A 19659-nucleotide genomic window follows, 5' to 3' on the forward strand; every position below is an offset into this window, starting at 1 on the left:
CACATTCCTTTGCCTCTGAGAGATATCCTCTTCCAGTTATTCCAGAAATTCTCCTGAAAATATTCAGGAACTTAATAATCATGTTTTTTTTTTTTTTTTTAAGATTTTATTTATTTATTTGACAGAGAGAGACACAGCGAGAGAAGGAACACAAGCAGGGGGAGAGGGAGAGGGAGAAGCAGGCTTCCCGCAGAGGAGGGAGCCCAATGCGGGGCTCGATCCCAGGACCCTGGGATCATGACCTGAGCCGAGTCAGACGCTTAACGACTGAGCCACCCAGGCGCCCCAATAATCACGTTTTTATAAAATAAAATGTATCTGATTGGCATTTGTTATAAAAACTTTTTAACATAAGAAATGTAACTTCTGGATGTCAAATATTATTAGCATAGTGATTTCTGGTAATATACAACAATTCCTTACAAAAAGTTCTTAATGGAAGATATATAACTTCTGAATATGAAAAATTATTAATGTAAATAATGATTTCTGCTAATTTGCAACACCCCCTCCCTGAAGCAAATGGTAGCAAAGCTGAAACATTTATTGTAGAGACAGTCATGCCTGTAAGGTGTTGAAGTAAAACAGACCAGCAGTTTGTAGGCTTTAAGAAATGGCCTTTCATCAGATACATACATGCTTATCTTCCATGCACCTTCAAGCCATTTCATAACCCAACCCATCAGTATACTTGAAAACACCTTAGAACTTCTAAACTATCATTGTCCCTCTAGTTTTCCTTCTTTGCAGAGCAGGCCCATGGAGTTTTCTTTACTTCTATTTTTCTCGATAACCACACAAAAAGAATTATATACCAGCCCACCACATAGCAGCCAAGTTCAGTGCCTACAGGAACACACCCCCACTTTTCTTTCCAAATCCCAGCACCTACAACATCAGAAGAAATGGTTAACATTACGTGACGATGTAACATTATTGCCTGCAATGTGCCCGCATGGAGTTGTGTGAGGATCGTTTCTGCATGTTTTCAACTAACTTGATTGTCTTTTGCACAGAATGGTTTTACTCCACTGCACATTGCCTGCAAGAAAAACCGCATCAAAGTCATGGAACTGCTGGTGAAATATGGGGCTTCAATCCAAGCTATCACAGAGGTAGAACAATGTTTCAGCTTGTCACGAAACATTCCTTCTCTTACTCCTTCTTCCCCTTCCTGTCGCCCATCCTCTGTCCTCTTCACTCAAGTCTTATTTATCTGAAGAAGTCCCCATGGCCCCCACCGGTGCAGAGGAGTAAAACTGCTGTTGCTTTGTTTCGCAGTCTGGCCTCACACCAATACATGTGGCTGCCTTCATGGGCCACTTGAACATTGTCCTCCTTCTGCTGCAGAACGGAGCCTCTCCAGATGTCACTAACATTGTGAGTATGGCTTGGGTCAGAATAACCACAGGGAGAAAGAGCGAGAGGAAGAGAGAGTATGGCTGTTGGTAGGGATGTTTGTGTGTATGTCATCAAAGCGAGCAGCTGAGCTTTGAGCAGAGCCTCCATGATCCCAGGTTACTGAAGTACTCACTAGAACTTCACTGAGAAGAAATGGGTTAGGAAAACAAAATGGGAGTTGGGGAAGCTGTTTCAGCTCCCTGGTGCAGATGGATTAAACATGCATCTGAAATACATTTATGAAAACAAGATACATTTTGAATGAAGGATTGGTTGGAATAAAATCCAAAGGACTCATTCCAGTTGCTTGAGTGAATTCTATTCCCGGTAATTTTGATTAACATGTCAAGTCAGTACCACCATCAATCATAGGAAATGGTTAACCAGAGATAGACCCATAGGAGGGATTTCTATTTGATACCAAATTCTGTCTCCTTCAATTACATGGATTTTTCATTTTCTAACCTTGATTTTTCATTTTGATTTGATTTTGTTGGCTAGAGTGGACGGAGTCCTCTCTTACCTGAAATAATTATACCATTGAAACTTTTTCCTATATCTTAAAATGAATGTTAGTCTCCAGACAACTTTTATTCTGCCAGTAACTACTGGATATCCCAGAATTCTTCTACCTAATTTAAATTAGGATTTTTACTTCCAACTTCCTTATTATTTCTTTCATTTTCTTGGAGTCTGTTCCCTTAAACTTTGATCATTTAATGCAAATTTTCTCCTTACTGTGCACAAGGTATGGTCATGTATTTGAAGCTCAACAGGGACCACTGGAATATTGAGATTTTTTTTTAAGTATGCAATAGAAATAACTCTCCCCAAATAAACATCAGTGCTTATTATTGAGTCATATTTTCAAAAGCAAGTGATTGACTATTGTTGTTAAATTTTGGTGTATCATTCCATTTAAGTTGTGAAACAGAATGTTCAATGTCCCTTTTCATTTGTATTCCCTCTCACATTCTCATTTCTTTGCATTTTACACATTGTTTCTGTGCTAAAGTTTCTGATACATGGACAAAATCATCTGAAATTAATTTATCTGGTTTGAGTATTATTTAATACTCTATATAATTCACAATTGGAGCATAAAACCATTAAATAATTGAAATATATTCTGTTTGTTTCCCTAATTATAGCTTATGGATCCTAAAGTAATATTATTATACATTAATCTTTAATTACTCCATTAAGGATAAGAGTAATTTCAAAACATGCCGGTTTGAGTTGAACTTTTAGTCACTTCTTAGAACTTTAAAAGAAATCAACATCACCCTTTTTCTGTGCAGAGATGATGACCACCTCTCTTTTTTAAATTGATAGCTGTATGAACTAGTAACTTTCAAGAAAAGTACTCTGTATACTTTCCCACTATACTGTATTTTCCTTATTTGTATTTCATTGCCTTCAGGATCAAGGTGCAATGGTGATACTGTGTTAAATTATGTTATCATATTATAATAGTAACATATACAAGAATACTCTATCTGATACTTTATTGAAATCCCCTAGGTTAATATTTTTGAGGGGAGAATTTGGTACAATCATTAAAGAAAATCCACATGAAATGGTTGCGTGATTCTGTGGCCACTCTTAACTTGGCTTTTAACTGGCCAATTCCAAATCATTTGATGGTTATGGATTTACTCCATATTCATATGCTCCCCCTTCTGCAAAAGAAAATGCAATATAGGCTACCTGTAGATTTTAAAATTAAAATAAATAAAATATCAATTAAAACAATAAAAATGTTTACATCTTCTAGGTTCGTAAAGACTCCCGAATTTCATAATTGCTTTATCAAACTTAACTTCTACCTACCACTCATTATAAAGTTCACTTTGTTTTATCTTCTCATTTGTCTATTACACATTTTTTCTCTTCAGTCCCCTCAAAACAAATACTTGAGAGGCACTTGCTAATGTAATCCTCTCCTCAAGATATTTCCTCATTGTTTTTTGTTTGTTCATTTTTATTTTTGTATTATATGTCCTTCAGGGAGCAGATACCATGTAGATAGATAGGGTTGCCAGATAAAATACAGGACTCCCAGTTAAATCTGAATTTCAGATAAATGACAATTTTTTTTTTGTATAAGTATGTCTTATGCAATAGTTGAGACATATTTATACTAAAATAATTATTCATTGTTTGTCTGGAATTAAAATTTAACTGGTCATCCCGTATTTTTGTTTGCTAAATCTGGCAACCCTACATTTAGAGGAATTTAATTTATCTCTAGCAGTGGGATGCCTATGAACTTGTACATTCTCAGGACATGAGGATATAGCCACTGGATCCAAAACTCTGTGCAGGTTGATTAAGAAACTGTGTGAACACTTATTGCCTGCTTGCTGTGTCAGAGTTGGTCATTTCCTGACCCCAAAGTACCCCACCTTTGGAGCCTTTGTGTGTTGCCTGAAATCATGTTGCATTTTTGAATGCAATGCTGTCTGTTGTGCTTTGATGCTTTCCAACTGATGCAGCCAAAGTGGAAGTCAATGTAGCTGTCGGCAAAATCAATTTTAACAACTGAGAAGAGGGGCATGAAATTTAGTAACTGCTTTGGATGTGTGCATACCCATTCTCTTGCCAGTCTTGTTTTTGTCTCAAAATTCACTCCAAGTGTGAGATGTACCAATAACTCAATCATGTGCAGATATTATTACTGCAAAGCTTCCTTTCCGGAAAGCTCACAAATGCACTCTAAAACCTAGAAAGCTGAACTACCAGTTGTAATACATCCATAATCCAAAGTATTCATTGACAACCATGGGAGTAGAAAACTAAGCACTTTCGGGGCTGTCTAGAGTACAATGTGAGGTATTACCAAGTTTTCTCATATAAAAATCATTGGACTCACGGCTAAGTTCGCACTTCATATCATGTTTAAAATTTCCCCCAATACTTAAGTGAATGAGCTTAAGATAAAGAAAACAAGGCTGTTGAGTAAGATAAGGTGCCCAACAATCAAGAAATGGAAGTTACTGAAATATCTTTATATATATTTTATATCATTATAATATATCTTTCATTTTTTATTTATAATTATATATAAACAAGGGTAATATAAATACAAAAGGGTAAGGACAATTTACAATAAAAATCAATTACCCCAGAGTCATTAAATAAGATTGAACAAGACCATTGCTTTAAATCGGAGAGATGTATGTGTGTATACAAATATATCTAACTTTTCTTCGGCTATAATGTTTAATACTTTAGATTAGGTTTTATAACTAACTCATTGATTTCAAATGTATAAATAGCATAAAAATAAATCATTCCAAGTATATAATAAGGATATTGGAAATATTAAGACTAGTATTGGAAACATTTTACATTGTAAAAACCCCTTATTGATAAAGTTTGGCTTGTAAACTAAACATAATGAACCTATCATTAACTAGGTACTCAGGATGCCTCTTTGACTTAACTTCTTATAAAGAAATTTATTTTTGTCTTTATTAGTAATTAGTAAAATTTAGTAAAATTGCTATACTTTTATAAGACTTAGCGTAAGGATTTGAGGGCTTTTTGCTGTTGTCAAATAGTTCGACCTTAACTTCATCTGTTTAGACTAGACAGGTTTTAAGTGATACAGAAAACAAGTTAGAAATCATGGTTGTCCAAAGAGGAAAAATCTTGCCATACACCCAAAGGTTGAAGACAAATATTGCTACTCCAATAATGTGATTTTTATAAGCCAACACACTCCAGATACATTTACTTTGCAAAAGTCAAAACATGTCATCATTAAAGAAGGCCATTAGAAGATAAATGAATTAATTATCAACAAAAAAGAAAACAATATTAGACGTCCAGTTTAATGCTTTCAAAATCAAATCATTTGAAATGAATTTTTCATAACTTCATAAAGAATGAGTCTCAGATACTAGGAAAAAAATTACCTGTGAGCTATGTACCAAACTTAAGTTGTGCAAGGAATCAGAAGAAATTATTTACTGGAATTAGTCAGAAGTATCCAATTACCACAACTGACTTCAAGATCAATTTAGCTGATTTGGAATGGTTTACTTTACTTGGTTGAAATAAGCTTTATTTTCTAGAATAGTTGTGGTGACTAGAAGTAATCATTTCTGTTCCAGTGTCTTGTTTTTTTCTTTTTTATAACTGTAAAATTGCTTGGAAGTATGAACCCCTGCCTTCTTCAGAACTACATGGGGTTTTAAAATACGTTGATTAAAACAAAACCAAAAACCTTCTCTCTTACAGGCAGTAATTAACAGGCTTCTCAATGACAAAATTTCTTTCATCTAACCACCATCCTTCATGCTACAGCTTAAGCTACCATTTCCTGATCAGTGTGCCGTATCTTGATGTGGCACGAAGATACTTGTGGAATGACCTGATGCCCAGGGCTGCCCACCTCAACACATGACACTGTTAACAGATGCTTTACTCATCTCTTGGTAGTTCTCTCAAATAACTGTCTATAATTGAATATGATCATTAATAATAGGGGGACATCCTGGGCAGATCAAATTTCTTATGTAAACGGTCATTGTCTAGCCTTATAACACAAAGACAAATCCAATATGAAATAGTTTATTTCAGAAGTAAACTTTGAATTCTGAAAAAAAATGACTTATGTATGGTACAAATGACATGATTCTTTTGCACTGTGTTGACCTGATCTTCGGCATCTAGAGTTTCTCCTTAAAAATGGGATCAAGTTGTTATCACATAGTCAAATGTGATGATGACAGATTATAGGTTTGAAGGATAAAAGAGGACTTCATATCACCTAAAGCAGTTTAAGTTATGCCAGATTGACTATGAGGTTAAACCTCAGGGTATGCTGGATATTTGGGTAAGTTTACAGACTGAAAAAAATGAAATAAACATGTGTTTTGTCCTTATGAAGATGGAGAAGATACAAAACTGTATTTTTCCAGACTAAATAATTATGAAATAATCATGCCTTTTCATAGATTTCCTAAACCTTTGGATTGATTGCTGAATTTCACAAAAAGGCACATTTTTATCCTTTACCATACAGAGCAGTGGGTTTCCTTATGACTCAATGAGTTTTGTTTCTTGGCAGCGTGGGGAGACTGCATTGCACATGGCAGCCCGGGCAGGGCAGGTCGAAGTGGTCCGATGCCTACTGAGAAATGGTGCCCTTGTCGACGCCAGAGCCAGGGTAGGTGTGGGTGCTCGGGGTTCTCTCCTATTGTGCGCATGAGTTCCATCTTTAAGAGAGAATGCTATTCTTCATTTCCCGGATTTAGAAATGCCATGGACTGTAAGTAGAAGCATCAATTCAGTAGTTTTTCAGGCAGAAAAGGAAATGGTATAGTAAATATACACAATAAAATGCACCCCAATTTCAGAAACATTGACATTTGAAAAAAATATATAATTTAGTATCTAAGAAATGTGGCATTGAATAACCTAGTAATTTTTTAACCTATGAAAACATTTTTACATGTATTTTTCTTTTCATGAATTTTTAAAAAATGACCTATATTATAGAGATACTATGAATATTAAAATTGATTTCATACCATAAGGCCAATCAAATTTGCAGACATTACTTACTAGTTACTTAAAAACAAATTACACTCAAAGTTTTAATGTTGTACCTTTATCTGTTTTATTTTCTTCCTTTCTGTAATGAGTTCTACTTTTCTTCTTACTCTGATTTTACGCAGTTAGACATTCTGCTCTTCCGCTATTCCAAAATAAAATTTTGGCCCTGGAGATTACTTGATCAGATTCTCTTGTTCCTGATTGGCTTCTAATCCCTTTACAGGTTGATTTTTCCTTCCTTTTTTTTTAAATTCACTTTCCAATTGCTTTTTTCACCTTCTTCCTCTACACTGAATATACTAGTAATTTTTATCAATATACTATATCTTCAATTGCCTTTTCCACATCATTCCATTACCTTTTGTATTAGCATCTTTGGGATTCTCGTAGAATATTTGAAGACTTTTTCTCCTTCAATACTTGATGTACCTGGGCTAGAACTCACTTCAGCTTGAATTGTGCCATCATGACTCCCTTTTGGAAATGGTATTATATTGGAATGAAAGCATCTGCCTAGAGTCCTACACATTGTCATTTCAGGCAAGTCATTGCACTTCTGGGTCTTTATCATTAAAATATAAAGGTTGGACTTAGAAACCTTGAAACTCCTTTCCAGACTTTCTTAACATTCTCTGACTCTATGAATTTAATAGCATTTTTTCCACAGATTTTCATGAAAAATCCGGTGAAACATGGGCAGCCTTGATATTAGCCTTTTCCTTTTGGATTTTATCTGCCTTTTTATCCATTGTGTGAGTAGTGTAATTAATGTTCTTTGGTAATCATCATCGATATTTTATTTTCTTATGTATTTAGAGCTTTTGTTGTTCAAACTGTATTCTTCCCAGCCTTGGCATTTTTCTTGTTTCTCCCCCACCCCACGACTATTTTTTAAGAGCAGTTTTAGGTTCATAGCAAATTGCAAGGAAGTTACAGAGGCTTCCCATATACGCCCTGATCCCACACGTGCATAGGCTCCCACGTTATCAGCTTTCCCCACTAGAGTGGTACACGTGTTAGAATTGATGAGCACACATTGACACATCACAATCCCCCAATCCATAGTGTACATTAGGGTTTACTCTTGATGTTTCACATTCTGCCGGTTTGGACAAATGTATAATGACATGTATCCATCCTTATCATGCAGACTAGTTTTACTGCCCTAAAAAAACTTCTGTGCTCTGCCTATTCTCATTTCCTTTCCAGGTTACCTGGCATTCAGCTATTTAAAAAAAAATTATGGTCAATCAATGTACTCTGAGTATCATGAACTTCAGTATTTTTATCAGAAATTGTGATAATATTTCTGGTAAATGTTTGTAATTTATATTTAATGACAAAAGGGTTTCCTGTTTATCTTTCAAAATAAAACCGTTTAATATTTGTCTATATTCAAATTTTAATTTATTTTTAACAGAAATTTGCTTATTTTCATGTGTCTTTGTCAATTTTTTTATGTTATCAATTTAGCCTGTTATTATTGCCTTATGCTTTTCTGGATACCATCTGAAACCCCTTCCTCCAAACCACTAGCTAAAGATTCTTTACTTTGAAATATTGTAACATTTATTCATTTTTTAAAAATTTTTACATACAAATTCCATCAATTCTATTGTTCTGGTGTTTTTTTTTTGTTGTTGTTTGTTTTTTTGTTGTTTTTTAAGAGAGAGTTCGTGGGAGTGGCGAGGGGCAGAGGGAGAAGGAGAGAGAGAATCTTAAGCACACTCCATGTGGGGCTCACTCCCACGACCCTGAGATCATGACCTGAACCAAAATCAAGAGTTGGACGCTTAACTGACTGAGCCACCCAGGTGCCCCCAATTCTATCATTTTACTTCCTTTCACAACTACGTTTAGTGTCATGGTCCACATATGTAAATAAAATCTTTAATTTTTTTATTCCTCCTTGTTTAAATATCAAATGTCATGATCCTTTGTTTTTTCAACTCTACCACCTATCCTAAGTTGCAACTAAAATTCCTTCCCTATAGCATCCTTCTGGTTGCAGACAGGAGAAACTACCACAGCCTGATAGAGCCCTGCTACTGAAAGGTCATTATGTATGACATCACCTGGGGATCTTTTTAAAATGCAGAATGAACTCAGTAGGTTGGGGTGAGGCCCCAAATCTCCATTTTTTTTTATTTAAAAGATTCTTTTTTATTTATTTGACAGAGAGATACAGAGTGAGAGAGGGACACAAGCAGGGGGAGTGGGAGAGGGAGAAGCAGGCTTCCCGCTGAGCAGGGAGCCCGATGTAGGGCTCGATCCCAGGACCCTGGGATCATGGCCTGAGCTGAAGGCAGACGCTTAACGACTGAGCCACCCAGGTGCCCCCCAAATCTGCATTTCTAACAAACTCACAGGCGATGGGCATGTTCCCGATCCCAGGATTATACTGAGCAGCAAGAAGCTAAGGTTTTCCTTTTCACATGTTCTATTTTAAGTTGTAATTTAACCATGAGTTTCTACTTTTTTTAGCCCTTTAGGTTTGCCTGGAAATCTTTGATGTTAACAAAAGTTAACATTTGTACAGTGGTCTATACTTCACAAAGCATTTTAACACGAATTACCTTATTTAACACACAGAGCAACCATGTGTTGTAGGGTGGCTTAGGGTCCTGAAATCCAAAATTGTGCTGTCTTTCCTGAGGTCATAGAGTTAGAAAGAGTAAGAAAAGGGTTCTTCCTTGATTCTGGATCTTTCTCCTAGCTTTTTTCTGCTGACGTAATTATCTCCTTTTTGTCTATAAAGAGAGACCTTATCTCTCCTATCTAAACAAACAACAGGATTCTAATTAGTCACATTTCCCACCTGGGCTGATCACTATGGCCAGGATATAGTACTAAGCCTGGGATCCATGCCCGTTCATGTGGTGCATCCATGAAGTGGAGTGAGATGAGTGGCAGACCCTCCAGAGCCACATGGAGTGGGGGATGCCTTCTTTCCCCAAAGGAGGGAGGGCTTTTCCCAGAAAAAGGGTGTAGGGGTTCTTGAACAGAAAAATGAAAATCTATCAGTTCTGTTTTACCTCTTGGTTTCCCAGCATGCATACGTACATGCATGCACTTCTGAAACTCTCTCTCTTAACCTAATACATTGCTCTATCATTCACTCCCTCCCAAAGGGGAGATGGTCAGCAATTATACTCAGTTACTATGCTGAACTCCAAGGGCAAGATCTCTGGGTAGTCTGTATTCTTCTTAATCAGGTTTAGAAATAATATCTCATGGTTATATAATCATGGCGCTACTCCCACTACATAATGAAAGAAAAATAATTTACCACACCAATGCCTCTCATTTAAAAAGTGCGAGCTGCATCCTCTTGTAAGTCAAGAGCATAAGGCGATTTTGCTGGACAGACTAAGAGACCAGGGACTGCAGGGCATAAGTTCATTGGTCAGTCAGTGTGCTTGCCCCCGGACCCTGCCCTCACAAAGGTCCTTCCTTGTCCAGTATCCTCCATGGATATGACTGAGAGGACCACTGGGGCCCTCCCATTGGGGAGCTCTCTTACTTGAGGTGCCTATGTTCTGTTGGCACACTATGGAGGGCTGGCATTTGGTTTAGGGATAGAGCAATCACAGGGCCCCGAGGCTTAAACTCACTTGAAACTTAATTCACCTTAAAACTTGAGTTAGTTGCCAGTCGATTTGGTTCCTGAGAGTCGTGTTAGCTAGGAATTAATGGCAGAAATTTGATCAAATCTTTGAACCTTGTCTAAGCCATTGCTATTTCTGTCTTTTGGTAAAGGAGTTGGGGCTCAGCAGGTCTTCCTAATTTTGGAAGACTATAGCTTGTGGGAGTAAGGCAGAGCTCATCTCTTCCTGGTCCAGGCTGTATCACAGTCAATGACACTTTGTGATGAGGGAATTATTACCCCTTATATATGGAAGAGGCCTAGAGGATCAAGGTAACCCTCCCTTTTTAAAGCCCTTTCCATGAATATTATTTTCTGCGCTTTCCCAATTCTTTGCCTTGGCTTGAATTAACTTTAGTCTGGAGCAGCAAATTCAACTTTTGCAGTTCAACAGGGAAATAATTACCCAAACCTTAAAAGGTCTTATATCTCTAGTTACCAGTGGAAAGACTTTCTAACCAAACTTGTTTGTTCTTCCCTTTTTTGCTTTCAGATAGGACTGTACCAAAAGTTGAAGAAAGTAGGCAAGGCAGTTTATTTCTTAAAAAAATTAAAAACAAAAACAAACAAACAAAATCAAGTACCTAAATGCTCTGGGGTCTGAGAACCAAGGGACAAGAGTTGATAATTTAACCGAATAGTTGGCTGCTACCGGCTCTGGATGAAGGTGTCTTCATTGCCCCAGGTCTCCCGCTCACTCATCAAGAACATCTTTTAGATTATGTCACTTGCAATACCTGCCTCTATCAAATTGTGCTGGGTAGATGTGCAAGAAGGGAAACCCAGAAGTGACAGATGTTCATGATAGCTATTCTTAGGTTCTTCAGTTCTTTTACTGTTGTTTTGTTCTCTATTTATCTTTGTAATTTAATTTCCCCCATTTGTCTATTTTCTTCTCTGCTGTGTTTCAGAGAACAGTTGTATCTTCTGAAGTGTTGTCAGTCTCCTTTCCTATTGAGAGTCACCTCATTCTGTTAGTTTTCTCAGTGGCCAACTTACTGTGTCTATTTCTGTAGGATGTATAGGCCAATGAATGTCTTTGGAATCCAATGCCTGAATTCAAGTCCTGTTTTAATAGCCTGGTGACCTCGAACAATCCTGGAGAACCACTTTAATTCCCCTTAACCTCCGCTTTCCAGAAAATGGTCTAATAATACATCTTATGCCTTCCTTTCGGGTCTTTTGTAAGAATAGGATTAAGTATGCACTGTACATGAAGGAAGGTTATAAATTGCATTTTTAAAAAAGATTCCAATTCTATTACTAAAACACTTGTGTTATTGTTATTTATTACTTACTTCTCACCACCCTGAAATTCATATAATGCTATTCCATCTCCTTCTGTGGCTCCCTCTGAATACTTTCTTTCTTATACTTTAAGATACTACATTTATTTGAACAGCTCTTCCCCACTCTATTATATCCTTTTTCCATTCATTCTTAGCTTAGAAAGCTGACCCAGCTTTTCCTTCCTCACTTTGATTATGACATGCCCTTGAACACATTGTAAAGACATACCTTCTTTTCATCACTAAGGTTATGCTCAATTTTCTTTTTATAAAAGAATGGTTTGGCCTAGTTCTCTTAACACTGAAATGAAAATATTTTCTGACTACACATTAGAGTCAGGTGATTTCTTGAGCCTCTTCCAACATATCCTCCCTATTTCTTATACTAGCTATGTCCTCTCTGTGTTTCTAAATGAAAAGCACTTGGCAAATACTTAACCCCCTTTGCTTCTTGCCGGAGTTCCATTTCATCCTGAAATCCTGGATGTAAGTCCCAGAACCATCTGTAATGTTTCCTGGAACATTAAAAAAAAATCAGATCGTAATATCTTATCTGAAGTCTCTCCTTGAAGAAAATGACCAGTATTTCTATCCTTGGCTTGTTTGAGTGGAGTAAGAACAGTTTTCCCAGCATCCCTCATTCTTTCTCTCTTGATATAGTTCCCAGAATAAATACTGTCTCTTAGTGAAAGCTTTTGGATGAGAATCTAGGTCTTAGTACTTCTGGACTAGATTTCTTTCTTATTCAGAACCACAAGTTGGTTTATATTTAAGCATAAGTGAGGGCTGAAGCCTTAATGAGTTGAGTAACATATTGGTGTGCCCAGGAAACAATGACCAAGTTCATGGAAGTACATACTACTAAGAAAATCTAAGAAAGATTTTTGTGACCAAACAGGTCACCTCCATAACAAAATATAAAATAAATCGTGGTCAGAGTAGTGATAATTTCCTTTTTGGGTAGGGGTTCCTAGAGATTCCAAGAAGACGTCAGGAAACATCTGAGTGAAATATGTTATCAGTGAAGTCTGGCTTGTTCTGGCACTAATTTTTGACTTGACTTGAGTTGTAGGAGGAACAGACACCTTTGCACATTGCCTCTCGCCTGGGTAAGACAGAAATTGTCCAGCTGCTTCTACAACATATGGCTCATCCAGATGCAGCCACGACAAATGGGTACACGCCATTGCACATCTCTGCCAGGGAAGGCCAGGTAGATGTGGCATCAGTCCTCTTGGAAGCAGGAGCAGCCCACTCCTTAGCTACCAAGGTAAGGGGATGGCTCCATGACAACATGGATGAAGAGGGATCCTGAGTCAGGCTTCCTCTGTTCTACTATCCACAGTATCAAGAAGGGTAGATCTTCTTTAGGCTCTGACTTACTTCTTTCTATTTGAATATTTTAGATTCATTTCCTAAATCATCAAAGGGGATTTTGAAATCCCATATAATATTTTCAATAACCAGTGCTGGATTCCATCCTTCTAAGTAGTATTGTTTCTAATACAGGTGTCTGGTGCCTTTTTAACTAAGATTATTTCCATAGAGCAAGGGCTACTTTCTCTTCTCTTTCCATTAGAAAATCTATAATGTATTCCCAAGAGAAAAAATAGAAGATTCCCAAATACATTGAACTAGTATTACTAATGAAGAAAAGAAAATTGCATTAAATTGGCAATAGTATATTTGCTAAGAGTTTTAGTACTATCTAGAAGTTCACCTTACTTGATTCTGCATTTTTCCAGCTCTGGTATCAGCTGTCATTCCCATTCTGCTCTCTGATATTTATCAGCTATATTCTTGCTTGGGTATTTACGGTGTCTAAATAGAGCTGGGCTAGAGAAGCACTTTATTGGTTGTATATTCTTTGTATACACCAGCCTGAACTTTACTTATGTTCAAAGTTTCATGCTAGGGCAGAATAATTTTTTTTCCACTTGATACATTCTATTTGAAATTCACTACTTGGATATGACTTAGAATAAAACATGAACACACTCAGCTAATCAGAGCAAAAGAAATTGGATGGGTACAGAAGAGTAGAAAAATGAGACAAGTTTAAAGTCCACAACAAGTGTATTGTTTGCAAGGCAAAATAATTCCCATAAATACAACAGTGATTCATCTTATTTAAAAGACATTTTCAATTTGCTCATAGCAAATAGTCATGAGTACTACATCTGAGGGAGAAGTATGAACTCAAGGAATGTTGTGGCATCTGTCCTCCTAGAAGTAGGAACGGCCCACTAGCCATTATGACTTAATCTGGTTGCCTGTGGCTATAAAACATGTTTTAATGTAAGAAACTGATAATTATTCCAATGCTGAAATCTGAAGAGCTGAAAGGATTTTAAAAGTCTTTTTTTTTTAAATCAGAAACTAAGCAACAAATGTAATAGTGATAACAACAACCCAAGAAAGACTGGGTGATCATCTCACCAGATGAAGGTGACAAATAAATTCAGATATGTAAAATACAGAAATAAAGAATACAACATAGTGCCTTGCAAAGATTTTTAGAATTTAAAAGATATATCTAAAGCCATAGTCAAGTACTGAGGTTAAATGGAAGGAACTATTAAATTGAGCAGTTCAGTAGTGGAACTCACTGGGGTTCTGATGAATAGTTGACTCATCATCATTAAAGCTATTTGAGTGTTTCTACATATCAGAGGGTAAATGAAATCCTGAGGAAATTAACATGGGGAAGGAGGAAGATGTATGACTCAAGAGATGCTTTCCAACCCCAATTTTGTGATTCTACAGTAAAGATTCTGTGTGGTTTTGTCTAATAATATGTTCCAAATTTATAAAGGGGTTGGATCACTATTCCAGCAGGACTTTATGGACAAGGCATTTCTTTTTCTTCCTTATCATGTATTTTTTTTTCTCAAAGAATTCTACTTCATCCTGAGTGTCACCCCAATCATTGTGTACATTGAGCAGAGGGAGAACATTAACAATAAATGTTGACTGAAACGGACTAATGCAAGAGGAGGAAATACTTCCTATATTTGTCCCACATTTGGAGAAAGTGAAAGAATCACTCTCCTCCAAGGACTGATTAGTACCAAATGTTCAAAAAGAAGCGAAAAGAAAAACAACATTTTAATTAAACATAATTCGTGTGGTGACACTGTGAAAGGGCAGTATTGTTTCTTGGGAGAAATTCTGTATTGTGATGAGGGCTTCAGTGGTCCCAAGGATAAGCCATACCTTAGACCACCTACACCAGGCACATTTGCTTGGTGTGTTTTACAGGCCCCGGTCAGCGTTAGAACTCTTCCACTCTCACTTTAGTGCCAGAAGAGCATGTGGTTAGACTGTCTGGCCAAGAGGATGGATTTGAGATCATGGTGTAGGAACCGTGCCATCCTTGAGATCTGAGTCCAGGGACTTGGCTGTTTTTGTAACACAGCTAATGACGGAGAATGACATTAGTTAGGCACACAAGACATTGAATCTGCACATATAAACATGGGTAACAGAGCATTCTTTTAAAAAAGCTTTACACTGGTGTGTTTAAAAGTCTGACAATCAGCTCAAACTTATGCCGGAAGTAGAGTGTATTTTACAAAAGGAATTGGTCTTTTATACAGTGTGGGTCTTCTGGGAAAGGGGCTAGATAACAGGATAGGAGGTACTTTTTAGTAGTGAGCATTTTTCTTCTCTGTCGACCATTTATCTTGCTATTTCTTCAGAAAATGCAAATCAACTGAATCACAGTAACAATTTTTTTACCAGGGCTGCTGAAATATCCTAAAATTTAAATGAAGAAATTTGGAATTCAGATATTATAAAAAGGATAGAAAAAGAAGGATTGGAGAGAAGGCAGCTATTGTCTCAATCCTATTAATTTTAGAAGCAGGAAAAAGACAAGCTGTCTCCACCCCTGCCCCCAATCACTAAAGAGAGCCATTTTAGGGACACCAGTGGCCTTTATAAATTTCAAACCTATAAAGTCAAATTTCAGTTTGCAAGCCCTTAAAATAAAATCTGTTTTGTTCAATCGATCAAGCCAAACTCTTGCATGTTAAATTTCCTTCTTTAGTCTAGTCCTTGTTTATGGCTAACAGATTTAATGCTTCTAATATTTTTCCCAAATAGAGACTCAACATAGTTTGTTTGCTCAGTATGTTAACAAACAAACAAAAAGATTTTGTTAGGAGTCACAAAAATAAAGATGACATTTTACTTTTGTTTCTTCACATTTTCAGAAGGGTTTTACTCCCCTGCATGTAGCAGCCAAGTATGGAAGTCTGGATGTGGCAAAACTCCTCTTACAACGCCGCGCTGCCGCAGATTCTGCCGGGAAGGTAAAGAGTTTTACTAACACATGACAGTTACGTAACTCAGTCAGGTTGGAAGCTTTGGAGATCTGTACTTCAAGATATTTTTCTCAGTCTTCTGAAAGGAATATGAAGGCGACTGATGAAACTATGCCAGATAGACACGAGGGGGATATCTGCCCGTGCGTGACCTGTCCACATCCACACTAATTTAGAAGGCATTTAGAGCTGTGCCTTCAATGTGTGTCCTCTGCACTAAATTTAGAAGAATCCTTGCAATGCTAATGTAGTAATTCTTGCATAGCATTTCAGACTTTTATTTACGGTGGCTATCCAGATAACGTGTGCCAACTTACACTCCACCAGACATTTTCAGTTTTAGCTAAGTTTCTAATATGAAAATCATTAGGTATTGATTTGATTTTTTATTGACCATATTAATTAATTAACATGGACTTAATCGATACCAGTTTCCATGCATTTGGGTAGCTTCAGGGCAGCTCACACTAATTTATTAATGCTGAATTTAAACACACCCTTTACAGAACGGCCTTACCCCGCTCCACGTTGCTGCTCATTATGACAACCAGAAGGTAGCACTGCTGTTACTGGAGAAGGGCGCTTCCCCGCATGCCACGGCCAAGGTGAGGACCACAGAAGAGGGTTGGCAGAGATAGGGTGCAACTATAATCAGACTGCACATGGGAATTGTTCTTTCATTTTTTAAATTTTAATTCCAGTGTAGTTAACCTACAGTTTTTTATTAGTTTCAGGTGTACAATAGAATGATTGAACACTTCCATACATCACCTGGTGCTCATCATGACAAGTGCCCTTCTTAATCCCCACCACCTGTTTCAACCATCGTACCTCCCCACCCCCCTTCATTACCAGCAGTCTGTTCTCTAGAGTTAGGAGTTTATTTCTTGGTTTGGCTCTGTCTCTTTTTATCCTTTGCTTGTTTGTTTTGTTTCTTAAATTCCACATATGAGTGAAATCTTATGGTATTTGTCTTTCTCTGACTGACTGATTTCACTTAGCATTATACTCTCTAGCTCCTTCCATGTTGTTTTAGGGAATTGTTCTTTAAACACATGGTATGGTATAACTGCAAATAGTCCTAGTGATAGTAGCTTTTGGTACTGACTATTTTTTATTATTATTATTTCTACCAGTTACTTCCACAAAGCCTTTTAAGATTTTTTAAAAGTCAGGGCGCCTGGGTGGCTCAGTTGGTTAAGCGACTGCCTTCTGCTTGGGTCATGATCCCGGAGTCCCGGGATCGAGTCCCACGTCAGGTTCCCTGCTCAGCAGGGAGTCTGCTTCTCCCTCTGACCCTCCTCCCTCTCATGCTCTCTGTCCTCATTCTCTCTCTCGCAAATAAATAAAATCTTAAAAAAAAAAAAAAATTAAAAAAAAAAGATTTTTTAAAAGTCAGCATAGATTAAGGGGATATGCCTACAAAACAGTAGAGGTGACTTTTACTGCTAACATGCAGTGTTTTAGAGACTAAAGTTTTGAATTTTGAGAAATGAAACATAATAAAGGCAGTAGGTTTTTCCTCCCCTATAACCAGAATGTTATGACATAACATAACCTTTTTTTTTTTTTTTTTTTTTTTTTTTTTTGCTTATTCCTTTAGGCCTCAATTTTTTCATTATGGTATATGAAAGGCTCTTCGTTTCTTTTTTCTTTAAGTATTTCATCCATGTTAACTCTAATACACATTCTTTTAAGTTCTGAGACTAGGAATTCCTTTTTGATGTATATATACCACCAATTTCTGAGACAGTGCCAACTGAGACTTGTACCAACGGACAGGGCATTTCTCACTATTTGAGTTGCCCCTTTATTATGCCAAAAATATGCATGAATCTCACATAATACATAAAATAATCACTATATCTTTCATTAATTCAAGCATATATTTTATCAGGATTTATTTAAAAAGTATTTATTGTGTTAGGAAGATATTCATGCTATGTTAGATGACATAATAAAACAGCACAACTCCCATTTATTTACCGAATACTGTACCTACCACTTTGCATGCACTATCTCATTTAATCTCATGATAATGCTATGAGATTGGTGTCATAATAATTTCTATTTTACAGATAAAAAAGTGAGATTTGAATAGATTAATTTGTTTGTCCAAAGTCACTTGACTGATAAGTGATAGGGCTGAGATTTGACCTCAAGCAATTTGACTTTAGAACCAGCACTCTTTTTTTTTAGTTGTTTTTTTTTTTTTTTTAGTAATCTTTACACCCAATGTGGGGTTCGAACTCACAACCCTGAGATCAAAAGTTACCTGTTCTTTTGACTGAGCCAGCAAGGTGCTCCTAGAACCAGCACTCTTAACCATTAGGTCCACTATGTCCCAAAGTAGTGGAGAGAGAATTATTCTACTTCTATTATATAAATATGTATATGTGTACTCATGTGTCTATTTATTTATTTTTTATTATGTTATGTTAATCACCATACATTACATCATTAGTTTTTTGTGTTTTTTTTTTAAGATTTTATTTATTTGACAGAGAGAGCACAAGCAGTGGGAGACAGAGGGAGAAGCAGGCTCCCCGCTGAGCAAGGAGCCCGATGTGGGACTCAATCCCAGGACCCTGGGATCATGACCCGGGCCGAAGGCAGCCGCTTAACTGACTGAGCCACCCAGGTGTCCCGACATCATTAGTTTTTGATGTAGTGTTCCATGATTCATTATTTGCATATAACACCCAGTGCTCCATGCAGAACGTGCCCTCTTTAATACCCATTACCAGGCTATTTAAATTATACATATACACATATAATAAAATGGGATATTCTATATAAAAAGTACACTCTGTATAATACCATATATTTTGTATATATTATATATGATATAATATAAATATACATAACTTTATAACATACCTACATATACATCTACATATATACATATACATGCATATTTTATTGGTACCAATATACACTAATAATAAAATATTTTAACTATCAAAAGAGGAGGGCAGGGGCACCTAGGTGGCTCAGTTGTTAAGCGTCTGCCTTTGGCTCACGTCATGATCCCAGGTCCTGGGATCGAGCCCCGCATCGGGCTCCCCGCTCCACATCGGGCTCCCCGCTCCACATCGGGCTCCCCGCTCTGCGGGAAGCCTGCTTCTCCTCTCCCACTCCCCCTGCTTGTGTTCCCTCTCTCACTGTCTCTCCCTGTCAAATAAATAAATAAAATCTTTAAAAAAAAAAAGAGGAGGGCAAATATTTATAATTATGCATATCATTCTTATTCCTTTATACCCTTCTCTCAGTAGTCTCATCAATTCTGCATTTATTTGATGTCTTTCTTCATCCTAGATGATAAACTACTTGAGGACAGTAATCATGTCATATTCATCTACATATCCCTAAATTATCTCATATAGTATTATGTGGATTCTCAATACATTTAAATGAAAGAATGAAG

The 19659-nt window shown here is 36.8% G+C and overlaps 1 protein-coding gene across 8 annotated transcripts in view; it reads left to right on the forward strand.

The window, feature by feature from the left end:
• ANK2 (ankyrin 2) overlaps window positions 1-19659 on the forward strand; it is a 322635-nt gene that overhangs the window by 203531 nt on the left and 99445 nt on the right. For 5 of the 8 annotated variants that reach the window (XM_035030308.1, XM_035030300.1, XM_035030302.1 and 2 more), the window contains 6 exons: window positions 1017-1115; window positions 1282-1380; window positions 6482-6580; window positions 12977-13174; window positions 16122-16220; window positions 16739-16837. In XM_035030308.1, coding sequence (XP_034886199.1) covers window positions 1017-1115; window positions 1282-1380; window positions 6482-6580; window positions 12977-13174; window positions 16122-16220; window positions 16739-16837 — 693 coding nt within the window. The remainder of the gene's footprint in view (window positions 1-1016; window positions 1116-1281; window positions 1381-6481; window positions 6581-12976; window positions 13175-16121; window positions 16221-16738; window positions 16838-19659) is intronic. The other 3 variants (XM_035030305.1, XM_035030306.1, XM_035030307.1) reach the window with 2 other exon arrangements.

This window comes from Mirounga leonina, unplaced genomic scaffold, assembly GCF_011800145.1.
Source record: "Mirounga leonina isolate KUSES-001 unplaced genomic scaffold, KU_Mleo_1.0 Mir_357, whole genome shotgun sequence".
Taxonomy (NCBI): Eukaryota; Metazoa; Chordata; class Mammalia; order Carnivora; family Phocidae; genus Mirounga; species Mirounga leonina.